Source organism: Peromyscus californicus, unplaced genomic scaffold (assembly GCF_007827085.1).
Source record: "Peromyscus californicus insignis strain IS unplaced genomic scaffold, ASM782708v3 Scaffold_1__1_contigs__length_55948999, whole genome shotgun sequence".
In the NCBI taxonomy this organism is placed as follows: Eukaryota; Metazoa; Chordata; class Mammalia; order Rodentia; family Cricetidae; genus Peromyscus; species Peromyscus californicus.
In genome coordinates this window covers 25,076,451-25,092,271 of record NW_026294492.1, presented here as the reverse complement: position 1 = coordinate 25,092,271, position 15,821 = coordinate 25,076,451, and the positions used below count along the sequence as shown (strand labels likewise).

General features: G+C 39.7%; 1 protein-coding gene across 1 annotated transcript in view; it reads right to left on the bottom strand.

Annotated features, from left to right (window-relative positions):
- Positions 1 to 15,821, bottom strand: part of Birc6 (baculoviral IAP repeat containing 6) — a 205,629-nt gene continuing 189,808 nt past the window's right edge. The window contains 6 exon segments of the mRNA XM_052746262.1: positions 1 to 1,156; positions 6,827 to 6,961; positions 10,401 to 10,589; positions 13,113 to 13,190; positions 15,630 to 15,683; positions 15,685 to 15,792. Coding sequence (XP_052602222.1) covers positions 977 to 1,156; positions 6,827 to 6,961; positions 10,401 to 10,589; positions 13,113 to 13,190; positions 15,630 to 15,683; positions 15,685 to 15,792 — 744 coding nt within the window. The 3' untranslated portion in view covers positions 1 to 976.

The window sequence follows — 15,821 nt, the reverse complement described above, 5'->3', positions numbered from 1 at the left end:
TACTAATTCACCTAAGTTTTTATTTATTGGCTCTAGGAAGAATTTGCATGAAAATGAGCCTGTATGGCAGGTACAGAACGTACTGTAACAGCACCAGAGAGGCCCAGCCTCTCTCCTCTACAGAGCCTCCATGTTGATACATACATGTGACTTCAGGAACAAAACCACACAGTCCAGGACAAAGAGGAGCCCTTGAGGAAAACAGTTTAAAGTGACTTTTCCAATTGACCATACCTTTTCATATACTTAAATTCAAAGAATTGATACATTCAGAGGCCCAATGTTTGGGCATAGAATAAAATCATGTTCATTTATTTTTTCTGCATCTTAGAAGGCATAAAATTAAATATGTTGAATGTAATAAATTCATCCATACAAGTGCAAGTCTCCAGCTATAGTGCATTTTATGGCAGATTTATTACTTAAAAATACACCAGTAAATCAAAAAAGAAGGGCTATGTCCATTTAACTTTTATTAAAGTGTATGTAGGAGGTCTTCAGAAATCAAATATGAGCATGAAGATATGGCCAAACATAAAATCTATCAAATTCAGTGAAAAGTTGCTGACTTTAAATAGCAGTTGTAAGAATGACCAATATATATCCTTTGTTAACAACCTCTCACTCTACAGTAAAAAAAAAAAAAAAAAAAAAAAAAAGATAAACATTCAGTAAACATTCTTTCCTAAGGTAGTTTCCCTTATAGATCAGTGATTTATCCATTTCTTTGTATACACAAATTTGTTGAACATACCAATCAGTGGTTCTCACAATTGAAAAATAAAAGCACAAAAAAGTTTACACTCTTGTACAGGTAAATCAAAGATCACCTTGAATTAAACTGGATCTCCTTAAGGGCATAGTATAGTTTCAGTTTCATTACCTATTACATAATTAGTTTCTTACATACAAATATTGACATATTTGGCTTGTGCTTCCGAAGCCTTCGTGTCTATGAAATCCACATCAATGCAGCTCATAATTGGAAGTCACTGGGGAGGTCTTTGCTGCTGCTGGGTTTGCCATGGTCGTGTGTTAGAGTCTCTTCAGCACGCACTGTGGCCCTGCACACCTGGGAGGCGTCGTCAATGTCTGGATCTAAGCCTTCAGGACAGGGAAGTTTCAGTAGCTCTTCTCGGAGCTGAGCAGTGTGGCGCTACATGGAGAAAAATCGATAATATCAGAGGTGATTCCAGCATATCACTGAGACAAGAACTTGGTTTTAATATACCCCAGTATCAAGTGTATAAATATTTACTCAGTGTCTTCTTATGTCAGCCAGTGCATCACACATCGAAAACACACATTAAACAAAACTCAAGAATCCCTAAACGCGGGGCTGGAGAGATGGCTCACCAGTTAAGAGCACTCGTTGCTTTTTTAGAGGAACTGGGTTCAATTCCTAGCACCTACATAGTAGCTCACACCTGTCTGTAACTCCAATTCCAGGGCTTCTGACATCCCCACAGACAAACATGAAAGCAAAAGACCAATGCATGTAAAGTAAAAATAAATTATATAATTAAGGGGAGGGGGGGCAGTGGTAGTGATGCACGCCTTTAATTCTAGCACTTGGGAGGCAGAACCAGGTGGATCTCTGTGAGTTCAAGACCAGCCTGGTCTACAGAGTGAGATCCAGGACAGGTATCAAAACTACACAGAGAAACCCTGTCTCAAAAAAAACAAAACAAAACAAACAAACCAACAAAAAAGATCCCCAAAATCCAATTAATTTTTGATGTTGAGAAAGCCCCAGTAACATTCTGCACAGGTACAGAAGAATAAACCCCACCTCCTAAAAAAACAAAGAACAGTTCTACAGAACCTCATCCTCCCCACCCCACTCCCCAGGAGCAGTACTGCCAATGACTTATACACATCTACAGTTTGATACTTATATTCTTTTAAATTAAAGACAGTAATCCCTTATGCTGTCATAGATGTCAACTCTGAAAAGGACAAATGCACAAATTAAAATAAACCCAGACTGGGGATTTATCACAATGGTACATACAGTACTTATCTGGAATGTGCAAAGCTTTGGGATCAATCTCTAGTACTAGATGAAAAAAAAAAGGAACAGATATACATAACCAAACAAAAACCTAAACTACCCCACATATGCACCTGCTATCTTGGCAAATGAAAACAGGTATGTTTCAATCAAAGAGCGACCTGTAAACTTTGTAAAAGTTTCCCCATCATTTCATTTAACTCAGAAGTATTTGTAAAGTAATTTTATCATTAGAATTTTAAAAATTCGAACAAATGAAAAACAATGTCTAGAGAGTAAATAATTGTGTTACCTATTTGCCTTAGAATGTAAGATGCAGCCGGGCGGTGGTGGCGCACGCCTTTAATCCCAGCACTCGGGAGGCAGAGCCAGGCGGATCTCTGTGAGTTCGAGGCCAGCCTGGTCTCCAAAGCGAGTTCCAGGAAAGGCGCAAAGCTACACAGAAAAACCCTGTCTCGAAAAACAAAAACAAAAACAAACAAACAAAAAAAAGAATGTAAGATGCTAAGAGGGTGACTAGTTGCTTATGAATGAAATACCACATTGAAGGTTTTGAAAATTACCTGCATCAATAGCTGGCTTTGAAAGTTAACTAAGTAATTTCAAGCACATTGACTGGTTGTGTTTATGTGTATAGATAGGCATGTGCACGTGTGAAAAGTAAGAATGTTATAGAAATGATAGGCTATAAAGTTAGATTATTGATTATTGACTATTTTTTTTTTGTTTTATTTGAGACAGGGTTTCTCTGTGAAACAGTTCTGGCTGTCCTGGAACTCGCTCTGTAGACCAGGCTGGCCTTGAACTCACAGAGATCCGCCTGCCTCTGCCTCCCATGTGCTGGAATTAAAGGTGTACACTACCACTCCCCCAGCTGAATCTACTTTTAAACCAAAAAAGCAAATACTAGTTTTAAATATTTTACATTGATAAGCATTTTTTGTACATTGATACAAATTTAAGGTTATTTTGGTTAGAACATAGTGTACATACATTTCTACTCTTGTTCAAGGTGTTGTACCTATACAGCTCATCAACAATGTAATGTAAATTTCTAGTCTTTGAAGGTCATTATTACAAACTATTGAGGATAATAAAGAAATTCAGGTTAGTAGCTAGTTACCTATTACAATCAAACTTCTAGTCATGGTAGGTATGTTTTCAAGGTCAAACAGAGATATATTTTAGATAGGCAAGTGGTCTTCAAACACTTCAGAGATCTACAGAATATGGCATTTAAGATGTTTTAATAATGTAAGTTTTTTCTTTCTTTCTTTCTTTTTTTTAAGAACAATGAGACATATCTGCTACTGGCAGCACCAACCTACTTCAGAGAAGATGATGGGCATCGAAGAAACTCCACATAGAGTTTACTTTCTTGGTGGCAAAAGTTAGCTACTGGGCAAAAAAGTGTCCTTGCTTCGACTGCTGAGAGTATGCTGTCCAAATTGGACCAGCAGGACAAAAAACGAAGTGACTATAGAACCTTGCCAACACAAGGCAGGACAGTCCTTCAAAAATCCTGCTTCACAGAAATGTCTGTCAGATATTCTAGGCCTGCAGGCTGAAGACGGATGCCCCAACATTATAGAAGAACCAGGCAGCCAGCAGTTTCTGTCATTTCTTAGTTTTGGAAGTTGTTTGCTCTACACTTCCTATTTACTCAGGTAATATTATATCCTTCTCATGTCTCTGATGGAGTTGAAAACTAGATATAGTTTTCCTTGTTACCAGATTCAAAAAAGATACTCATAAAAGAAGTGTAAAGTATATAAAGTTGAGAGACATAAAAAGATAGTTTTGGGTTAGTAATGAAAGTTAGGACAGAAAGTGAATTAGGTACAACACTTTAGACTCACCAAGATAGGATAGCTAATGGACTATTTACTCTGAGTTTGTCAAATGCTATGGGCTAGATATTGTTAATGTAATTATTGCCTGTATATATTTGTATATAGTTACTGTACTTGTTGTATACAGTTTTTCTATGTAAGCTAAAACCTTCACTTTTTATTTTAGACAAAAAGAGGGAAATGTTGTATGATATTTTGTTTGTGTTCTGACAAATAAAGCTTGCCTGGAGATCAGAGGGCGGAGCTAGTCACTAGTTAACCATACAGGCCAGGTAGTGGTGGCACATAGCTTTAATACCAGCACTTTGGAGAATGCAGGAAGATCAAGAGTTCAAAAGCCACTCTGAGCTACACAAGATTGAACCAGTTTAAAAGAGAAACAGAGCCAGTTGGTGGTGGCTCATACCTTTAATCTCAGCACTTGGGAGGATCAAGCCTTTGATCCCAGCATGAGGGAGGTGGAGACAGGAATATAAGGCAGGTAGAGACAGGATCTCCCTCCCATTCAGTCTGAGCATTCATAGAGACAGGACGGCCCCCATTTGGTCTTAAATTTTGAAGAAAGAAGTTTCTGGTGGCTGGCTGCTCTGCTTCTCTGATCTTTCAGCTTTCACCCTCGTATCTGACTCTGGGTTTCCTCCCCCATAAGGGTCTCTGGGATCAAACAAAGGTAGTCAGCCTTGGTGGCAGGTACCTTTAATCACGGAGCAATCTGGCCAGCCCACTACGCAGTTTTATAGAACAACCTTACAACATACATGATGCTCTGCTAAGCACTGACAAAATAAGGGCAATGAGCACAATAAAGACACTTTAGCTTCTGGGAAGCCTGAGTTTTAGCTGGAGGTGTGAAGCATGAAAAAGGTTGAGACAATCGTGTGCTCTGAGCCACTTATGAGGATTTAAAGCATATTCACATACTTGAAATTTACAAACTCTCCAGCACTGATTTCCCTTCCACTGTGATAAAAACACTGACTAAGGAAGAAGAAAGAAAAATCTCACTATTATGAGGATCTCGGAGAGGTAGGATACTATAACATAGCATGGACTCAACTGAAAAGAACATACACTTCCTTGACTAGCACTCTTCAGCAAAGAGGTAGTTGAAAGAATAGAAATCTTCACCAATTTGGAAATGAAGGGTTTCCAAGTAAGGGTGACATAGAAAAATTATACAGTACTTTAGCATGGTAGCTCACATTTTAAAGTCCAACATCGGGGAAGCAGAGGAAAGCAGAGTTTAGGGCAGCCTGGTATACATAGTTAGATTCAGGCCGGCCATGAGTACAGAGTGAGACCCTGTCTCAAAAACAACACTGAAAATAATAGAGTAAAATAATTTCAGGCAAAAGCAAATGCTGAAATAACAGAACAGTAGCAGCAACAGCTAGATTGCAGGCTCTGCAGATGTATGTGAGCAAAGATGCAACTAAGCAACCCATTCAGGAAGCATCCAACTGGTCATGGACCAAAGAAAGAATGGGAGAGGGAAGAATGTGGTACACAATGAAAATGAGAGCAGCTGGGAGCAAGCTTCTTCTGAGGACAATGTTGAAGGGGTCTCTTACTAGGCACTGAACTAGATGAAGGGAACTAAGCAATATCTACAGATCTGAGAGAAAAGGGCAGTCTTGAAATTAAGTGTAGAAAGCTAGATGAACCAATGTGAAGGAAGATACAGTCCTACTCTCAATGTTTAATGAGGATGTCTAGGAAAAATCATTTAGAAACACAACTCTGGAGAGGGAAACATGAGTTCCAAGAGTCATTTTTTAATGGATTAAATTTTTCTTTTGTCAACTTCATACAGGTATATAATATGTTCTGTTTCCTCTCCCCACCCTGCCTCCTTTATTTCCCTCCTGTCCTTATCAAAACCTGTGCCATCCCTACCAGTCCCTTTCTCAGATCCATGACTTTTGGTTTTGTGAGTCATCTTTAAAGGTCCAACATTAGAAACCCAAAGACCACAAGACAAAGGGGGTAAAGAAAAACTGCCTCTCGGGAAAGAGGGGAGAGAAAAGAATAAATGAGGAGAGAAAGGGAAGAAGAGGAGTCTATGATGAACAGAAAAGGGATATATCAGATGAGTGGTGGGCGTGTTAATGTGTGTGTGTGCCGCATGTGGTCAGGGAAGAGTTCTAGCAGTGAAAAGTAGACGGAGATGGGCTAGTGGGCATGGTGGAAGGAGGCAGAAGAGACCTGCAAACCTTTGGATGCAGAGGTCCTTGCTCTTGCTGATGGAGAACACAAACTGTTTTCCAAAACTGGACAAAACAGAACTAGCATAGAGCAAGCTAAGTGTTCTTTCCTTAGACAGCCTCACTAGCCAAGGGTAGCCTTGAATCACTACCCTCCTGACCGAAATGCTTAATGCACAACAACCCCTGGCTCTAAAGTCTTTATAATGTGAAATTTCAACTGGAGAACAAAAGGGAAGAAGCCAGCCGGGATGGAAGCACTGAAAGCATAAACAGGGACCCTGGCAGAGGAGAAGAGCACAGAGAATACAAGAGTTTTTGGAAGCAGAAAAACGGGTGGTTGTACAAAGAAGGATTTCCATGTATGGAAATTCTGCAGAGCTACTGTACCTTCCATTTCTATCCATGAATGCTTAAGCTAAAAGCAACTGCCTACCTCCCACAGCGGTTATTAACAATCAGCTCTTAGTGGCTCTCCATCTCATACCTTCTTCATCTCACCAAGCAATACAATTATGTAAGGTACGAGGCATAAGGTAAGGCTAAAAGATTGAAGACAAAATTCAAGCTCGCCCTCCCCAATGTGAACATCTTTGGGCTCAGCTCCTATAGTCACTTTTAATCTCAAGAATCACCAGTCCTCTGTCAAAGCTATTGCACCTATCTACACACTTTCTCGAACAACTTGTTTCTTCAGTTCTCTTCTGCCCTCAGCCTTCAGGTGTGATTAGCTGAGTCAGTGAATCACAACTCACCTTGAGAGCTGCTGCGTGGTGAGACATTGTCCTGCCCACCCGCTTATCGCTGCTGTACTGCTGGATGTCTGCGATCCACTCCTCACACTGGGCCATGATCTCAATTCTTTTCAAGTAAAAATGTTTGTGTATAACCTTGAAAATAAAAAAAATAGAACAGAGCATGTCTACATACTTTAAAAGCAGTTTGTGGCATTACAAATAAAAGATTTTTCTGGTTTCATATGTTCTATGTTTTATATGTTCTACCTCATTACAAAGGAAAAAACCAGGCTCAGAACATCAGATAGCATACACTGAAATACTCAATTCCACAGCAGCAATGGATATCCAACACTGCTCAGATACTAAGTATAATCCCATCTAAACAGCACAGGACATATATAAGAGAACTTAAAGTAAATGGGACAAGATTTTCAATACACTGGTAGCAGAAAAATGTCTGTCTTTAGATGAGCACTCGAGTTGTAGAGATGGTCAGAGTATACTGCTCTTACAAAAGACCTGTGCTTACTTAGTTCCCATCACCATGTCAGGAAGCTCACAACTGCCAGTTAACTCAGGCTTTAAGTGATCTGGTGGCTTCTTTAGGTATTTGCATTCATGTGCACATCCCCAACCCCACAAAATAAAAACAAAAAAACTCTTTAAGGTTTTTTTTAAAAATCTATTTATTGTGGGTATGCATGTGTGCCACACCATACACACAAAGGTCAAAGGTATCACTTCTTCTAGTGTGCAGTTTGTCTCAGGAATGAAACCCAGGTGGGCAGGCTTGGTGGAAAGGGCCTTTACCCACTGTGCGAATTAGCCAGACAGCACAATTAAGGACACTTTAAGTATCAGAGACAATCAATACAAAAATCAAAATGAAGCCTTAGCTGTGGCACATTCTTACTCATCAAATTGTATCTTCTGGGGCTGTAGAGATGGTTCAATAGTTAAGAGCATCCGCTACCCTTGCAGAGAAGCAGGTTTGATTCCCAGCCTATCATAACTTCAGTTCCAGGGAATCTAATGCCCTCTTTTGGCCTTTGAAGGCAGCATGAGTGCAGGTGTTCTCTCTCTTTCTCTCTCTCTCTCTACACACACACACACACACACACACACACACACACACACACACACACTAAACAAAGCTTTCAATTGCAATTTTCTGGTTAATTTATAGATAGATTTATTTTACAGCGCTAAATTCCCTTGTATCTCATTTGGAAATTTTAAAAATTTCTACCTCTGAAAAATGTTTTGATACATAAGCAATAGGACTCTCTTCCAAAGAAACTTAAATTATAAAACAGACATAAAATCTAGTTCAGTTCCTATTGTCTAAAGGGGCTCTCTCTGTCCTATACTGTCTAAAGCTAGGTATCATTATAAAGGCATGGGAACTGAAATAAAACACTAGTACAATCCTATGTGACATTTAGCAGTATTTTGAGGCTGATGCTCTAGGACTCAAAAAACAAGAAAAACAAAATAAGCTCAGAACCAGACAGAAGATGAGAGCATCAGAGAAAAAGCTACTTAGAAGAAGAACCAGGGTGGACGATAGTTCACTTGGCAGGGTTTGCAGAGTATGCATGAGGCCTTGGTTTTAGCCCCACTGTGACATGGGGGTACATGCCTATAACTCCAGCACTTGGATAGTTCAAGATGATCCTCATCTACAGAGGACCTTGGAGGCCAGCCTTAGACAGCAGAAGAGCTTGCCTCAAAAACAGAAAGATTAAAAAAACAAAACAACAACAACAACAACAACAACAACAAACCCCAACAACCCAAATAAACAAAAATACCCAGGGAATTCAGAAAACAGCCAAAGTCACATTAAGAGTCAGTTTTAAGTATCCAGTGGCAAGGCATGTCTAAATTAATTTCTTTTCATGAAGAGTAGACACCTGTAACCTCCACCTGTACATAGCAGCACATCATACCTGCCAGAACTCATGTGTTTCATCTCCCCACACTGTTCCCCGCATGCCCATATTTGGGATTAAACCCTGGGACTCACACATACAAGTGTTCTACCACTAAGATACATCTCCAGCTCTTATCCTGACTTGGCAGATAAGCTACCAAGTTGACCTCTGAAAATATGCAGAACTGAAGGAAGAATCAAAATTCAGCCGTATATGCCACTGAAACTGGAATCCTTGTTACAACAGAACTGTCAAGGAGTTTCAACAGCTCAGTACCCAGCGTGGAGAATTCATGTATGATGCAAAGGGAAAGAATACAGGCTCTCCAAGAGTACTGCATTTATCCTTGATTTTTCAATAAGTTGGCACAATGCCTAGTAACAGGTGATGGGTAGTTGCATAATGTGAATAACCTAAGCCTAATTAATAAACAGATTATATCTAAGGGCTTGTAAGCAAGTATACACACACATGTGCATGAACAAGCAACCTCCCATAATATTAGATCTACTACCTTCTATATGGCCTTTAAGGTAAAAGGCAAATTTGTGGGTATGTGTGCACACTGACAGGTAAGCACATGTAACAGTAACGGAGAAGGAATGCTCCTTTTACATTCCTTCAGATCACCCTCATGAGCTCTACCTGATTAGCAGGAGTAAGACAGGGTTCACAGTGTTTAAGAATAACAACTGCTAAATCCCATTAAATACAACAGTCTATGAGGCCAACACAAAAACCCACTCTAAAACTTTGCAATTCCAGGAAAATCGAGGCAAACTGATGCTCCGAGGACACAACGCTGAGCAAGAAAGCGATCTCAGGACACAGAGGAGACATGACAGTGAAGAGGACTGCAAGCTCAAGATGCGGGGTGCTGAGTCACCAGGACACAGCAAAGCCAAATCCCCTGAAATGCTTCGAAGGCTTCTAGGAGCCTGATACTTTCTAATTGCTTTCTTAACATTCACACACGTACATTACATGCGTAGTATTTCAGTAATGTCTGAATACTTGGATAAAATGATAATTATCAAAAATAAACAGTCCCGAGCTAGAAAGATGCTCATTTGGAACCACAGCCCACTAAAACCAAACCAACAACAAGAACAGATCAAGTGTGGTGGAGCACACTCGGTATCCCAGCAGTGCGGAAACAGAGACGGGGAGGCCCACAAAGGCTCACTCGGTGAACTAAAATCCAGCTAGAGAGCCTGTCTTAGAAGAAAGATGAGCAACACCCAAATATCAAAACCCAGAACTATCTTCTCACCTTCACACACAAAATGTGTACCTGTACACATCACGCAAGAGTAAAACCTTACTAACTAACTGCACTTTGCTATGAGTGATTTTAGAATTAATTACTAGTTATAAAAAGTAAAGCTGCCGGGCGGTGGTGGTGCACGCCTTTAATCCCAGCACTCAGGAGGCAGAGCCAGGCAGATCTCTGTGAGTTCGAGGCCAGCCTGGGCTACCAAGTGAGTTCCAGGAAAGGTGCAAAGCTACACAGAGAAACCCTGTCTCGGGGGGGGGGGGGGGGGGGGGGGGGGGGAAGAAGAAGCTTAGCGCACCAGATACTGCAAACTTAGAATATATAACACTAACAAAGACTATAAATACTCAAATGTCTTTAACTTTATCCAACATACTTCTTTAAAGCATGGTGAAGGATTTCGGATTTGCTCTAGCATTGCCCATTTAACCGTCGCTTGCCGGATGTTTCCATCGTATTCTCGGGAACTCTGCGTGCCACTCGGAGTGCCTCTAGACCGTTCATAGCCTGGTTCATTAAAGTAAGGCTCGGCTACTAATATAAGAGACTGGACAGAAACCAACACCTGAGGAAAAGAGGAAATTAAACAATAGTTATGAGGAGACGTTTTTACTGCCAGTAAACTGCTATCCTGCTTCATCTCTAAGGAGTCTCTATTAGCATATTTCCACATATTTCTGGCATTAAAGAAAAAATATTGGGGGCTGGAGATATGGCTCAGTAGTTAAACTGCTCTTCTAGAGGGCCTGTGATTGATTCCTAGCATATGAACGTGGCACACACACATACATGTAGATAAAACCTCTCTATATATTATCTCAGCTGAGTTATGAATATCAAGGTAAGCTCAAAGTCAACCCAGGCTACAGAGCGAATTCCAGGATGCCCTGGATTAAAGTGTGAGACTCTTGTCTTAAAAACAAAACAAAAACAAAAAAAACCCTACAAACTTAAGTTAGCTACATCAAAACCGCATATAATATTTATTTATTCATTTGTTTACAGGCAGCGTCTCACTGTGTTGCCCTGGCTGGCCTGGAACTAGCTACATAGACCACCCCAACTTTGAACTCACAAAGATCCTGCTGCCTCTACCAATGCCTTAAACAATACTTATGTATCTTCTGTTAAAATTGGCCTTAGTCTTGTACAACATTAAACCGGCCAAGCCCTATTAACAATACCCACAAAGAAAACTTAATAAGGCAGTTTTAATTCTTACTTCAAAAGGAATTAACTGCCAGAGTATTATAAAGCATTACTATACATTCTCATTGGTGAGATGGACTCATGCTTCTGAGACCACCTCCATGGCCCTCATATTTGTTTGTTTGTTGGTTTACTTATGATTTTTTGAGACAGGGTTTCACTATGTAGTCATGGCTGTCCTGGAACACACTAAATAAATCAGGCTGGCCTCGAACTCACAGAGAGCTGCCTACTTTTGTCTCCTGAGTACTGGGATTTAAGGTGTGTGCCACCATGTCTGGCTTCACACTTGTATAAATTTGACATTATATAAGTAAGACAGATAAAACAGACACCAGAAACATCTGACCCAACAGTAGATATGTTTACAACTGATACAGAGTTACTACGGCCAGCAGTAACTACCACGGGGAACAACCAATAAGACAAACACAGATTAGAAAGATTATGAAATTAAACAGTGAAGGAGAGTGGTTTTCTTCTCAAATCTGATATTCCCCAGAGCTCCTTTTAGGCATGGTTAGTTCTACCATTTGTTGTTTTTAAAATGTTTTTTCCTCTTTTACTTACATGAATAGGATATTACTCAATTCCAAAAGTAGAGAAAATTAAGTTGAACTCTTAGCACAAACCTATAATTTAAAACCTAACCAATTTTGAGAAAATAAGTTTTAGATGAGACATTGCGTCCTAAAATGTAAGTTCAAAAGTACTTATATCCAGGTGAGTGCTGCATACCTTTAATTCCAGCACCCAAGGAGATGCAGACAAACTTTTGAGTTTGAGGCCAGCCAATGTGACATAATGTTACCCAGTCTCAAAAAAACTGAAACTCAAACCAAAACAAGATTTAAAAAAAAAAAAAAAAAAAAAAAAAATTTTGAATTTTTAAGTCTATTCAGTTTAAAACAAGTAAGTCAACTAATGGGAATTTATTTTCACATCTCTCATCTCACACAAACTAACATTAAGGAAAATAATCTTTTAGGATAGGTTAACCTTTAGAAAAATTACCTGGTGATAATTTCTGGTTGTCTTTTTTTAAAGACTAAACTGTACATGTGAGTTCAAAGTATTATTTAACAACTATAACTGACTACTGTGTCTCTAACTCCTTAACAAACATATACCCTCAATACACTTACCAGGCTATCTGTGGTTAAGAGTCTGAATTATTATAAAGTAAAAACATCAGCACAAATGAGACACTATACAAAAGATTTTATGTCCTTCACTGACAGAAATGCAAACTTTGAAGATTATTAAATCTTATATATGAAATGCTCTGAAACTAAGAGCTAAAATTCTTTAAATTTTATCAATTCCAAGGCATTATATTATTATTATTATTATTATTATATTTATTTATTTTTTTTTTGGTTTTTGAGACAGAGTTTCTCTGTGTAGCTTTGGTGCCTGTCCTGGATCTTGCTCTGTAGAACAGGCTGGCCTTGAACTCACAGAGATCTGCCTGCCTCTGCCTCCTGAGTGCTGGGATTAAAGGTATGCACCACGACCAGGACATTAATTTTGATTATCAGGTAATTACAAATTCTAAACAGTAATACATCATAGATTAAGAAGTGGGTAGTACGAACTGTGTATTAAATTTGATGCACAAGACAGGAGACACGCCTAAATCACCTTACTGCAGCACACTGTATTTTAAGAACTTATGGAAAAATTTGGTTTTGACAAGTCTAATGTTTGTCTTATGTCCTAACTTCAGACTTTAAATTCCCTAAGAGACTAATATACTAACTATTTAGCATTTCCCACCTTTTAGTTTTTTGGATGGTTTTCTATGTTTATTTTTGGTCACTAATTTCACCTGCAACACACACTACGTAAGTAAATCTGTCAGAGAAACTTTGTTTACTTGCAAAAAGCTTGATGTCTGAGGATTCCACTTCTCTTCTGGTCTTCCATGCCATGTGTTCAGGATGCTTAAACAAACCTGAAGGGAGAAAGACATAAACAGAATTTAATGGAGTGTTTAATAGCTAACTGTCCCAACTAGAAATAAAAACATGATGCTCTCAAGTCAAAGTGCATCTAAGTCTGTGAAAACCTACCCATGTGGCATTACAATTTCTTTATAAGGAAAACTTACGCCTATTACAACCGTATCTGCATAAATACCATGCATCTTTTTTTTCATTTATATAGCTCTGGTTGGCCTTCAACAAGCTTTGTTGAGAATGACCTCGAGTTTCTGATCCTCTTGCCTCCACCGCTCTAGTGCTGGATAACAGGGATTCACAACCATTCCCAGTTAATGCAGTACTGGGGATTAAAACCAAGATTTTTGTAGCCCAGGCTGGCCTCGAACTTGTGATCCTCCTGCCTCTGCCTCCTTCAGCAAATCCTACCGGCAAGTGCCACTGATGCTGTTGGTTTGCAAGGCAGCGTGCTTACACAGTATTTCCTGCTTACACAGTATTTCCTGTGCTCTCCAGAGATGATGGACTGATTTCCTGACACTATTCTCCATTCACTTCAATGGTTACCTTGAGTCTTGACTATTACAAGTGCCCACGATAGGTATAACCTTTATTAAACAGATTGTGTATTGTGATCTCTTGCTGCAGCCATAGTGCAGCTCCATGTAAACCTACAGGCCAAACCATTTGTATCTGGCATCACTTACTAACACATGACATGCGGCTTTTCTGCATCAATTGCTGTGACAGTACAGAATGTTGGTATACAAGAGGAATAGAAAACCGGTAAGGTTTTAAATAATCTGAAATTTCAATCTTTTTTTCTGAAATACATTATATTGTATGTTTGAGATAATTTTAGTACAAAGTATAATAAAATCAGATGTATAATAAGCCCTTTAAATCATTGGTAAGTGCATAAGTGAAACTGAAGCATTTACTGAACAAAGTAATGTTACTCTAATGGTTATTTGCTTGTGCATGCCCACACTGTTATAATATGCTTCGTTACCTTGCTATTTGATACATAGTGTGCATTTTTCTGTCCCTGTAACTATTGTAATGTCAAATTTTCATCTTACTGCACAATCAAAATGGCATTGATAAGAATGAACTCCAGCCGGGCGGTGGTGGCGCACGCCTTTAATCCCAGCACTCGGAAGGCAGAGCCAGGCGGATCTCTGTGAGTTCAAGGCCAGCCTGGGCTACCAAGTGAGTCCCAGGAAAGGCGCAAAGCTACACAGAGAAACCCTGTCTCGAAAAACCAAAAAAAAAAAAAGAATGAACTCCAGAGTCTGAACCTGGATAGGGAGCAGTTGCTCAGGCCTGGTGCTCCATCGTACGACCTGTACTTTTCAACTTTTGCCCTCTCTGTTAAATATATGCTATGTCATTTAATGCTTTTAAATCTAAAAGGAAGAAAGGAAGGAAGGAAGGAAGGAAAGGAAGGAAGGAAGGAAGGAAGGAAGGAAGGAAGGAAAGAAATAGCAGTATAGCCCTTGTTTGGTTTGGTTTGGTTTTGTGAGACAGAGTTTCTCTGTGTAGCCTTGGCTTGTCCTGGAACTTGCTCTGTAGATCAGGCTTCAGAGAGTCACCTGCCTCTACCTTCCATGTGTAAAGGCCTATGTCACCTATCACTTGGCACAGTACAGCTCTTAAACACTGAACCATCTCTCCAGTCCCAACTGTGAACTTTTTCTTAAGTTTTATTTTCATTTATTTTTTTGGGAGGCTCTGCCTCCCAAGTGCTGGGATTAAAGGTGTGCGCCACTGCCACCCGGCTCTAAAAAGGCTATTTTTAATAATTTGTTATTCTTTTTTTTAGGGGGAGGGGAGTAAAGACAGGGTTTCTCTCTGAGTTCGAGGCCAGCCTGGGCTACAGAGTGAGTTCCAGGACAGGCACCAAAACTACACAGAGAAACCCCGTCTTGAGGGGGAAAAAAAAAAAGAAAAAAAAAGTATGAAACTAGATTAAAAAAAACAAGTTCCTAATAATCTCTTTGCCAGATTTTTTTCTATTGTTAATAAAAACCTGTGACACTAGATTAAAAAAACAGCTCCTAATTCTGTATCTCATGGACTACAAGGAAGTTTAAGATGGAAAGATGAAGCTGTGAACTGCAAAGAGGACAGTGGTAGAGAGCTGACAGCAGCTCTGCCGCTCAGCTGTACTCGGGCATTCATGAGAAGGTGACCAGAACTGGAGATACAGAAGGAATCTTCCAAGCCAGGCACCAGTTTCTGCTCTACTATGAGCAGATTGGTTCATGGAAGGTGTTAATTAATTGTAGTGCTTCGCCCTTTTCAGCCTCTTCTATTTTCGAGCTGATCTGTCTGTGCAAACAGAGGAAGCTAAGAATGAAGAAACAAGAAAACCATAGCAATTTTTGTTTGAATCACAAAGAACCCTCAGATCAGTGTGGCCTTAGAAACAACTGACCCAAGCCCCTTACCTTGCCATCATTGTAAAGGTTGGGATTGAAGCGCACACTATGACCCCCAGTTGTTTTCTAGGTTCACAAGAGGAGGTGAACTAGGATAATCTTGAGGAAAATACACATCAAACTCAAAGCAGCCATTTGCATAGGGGGTGTCCGCTGGCCCAGTGATCAGAACCTGGTATGCACATAAACGGAGAGATTTGT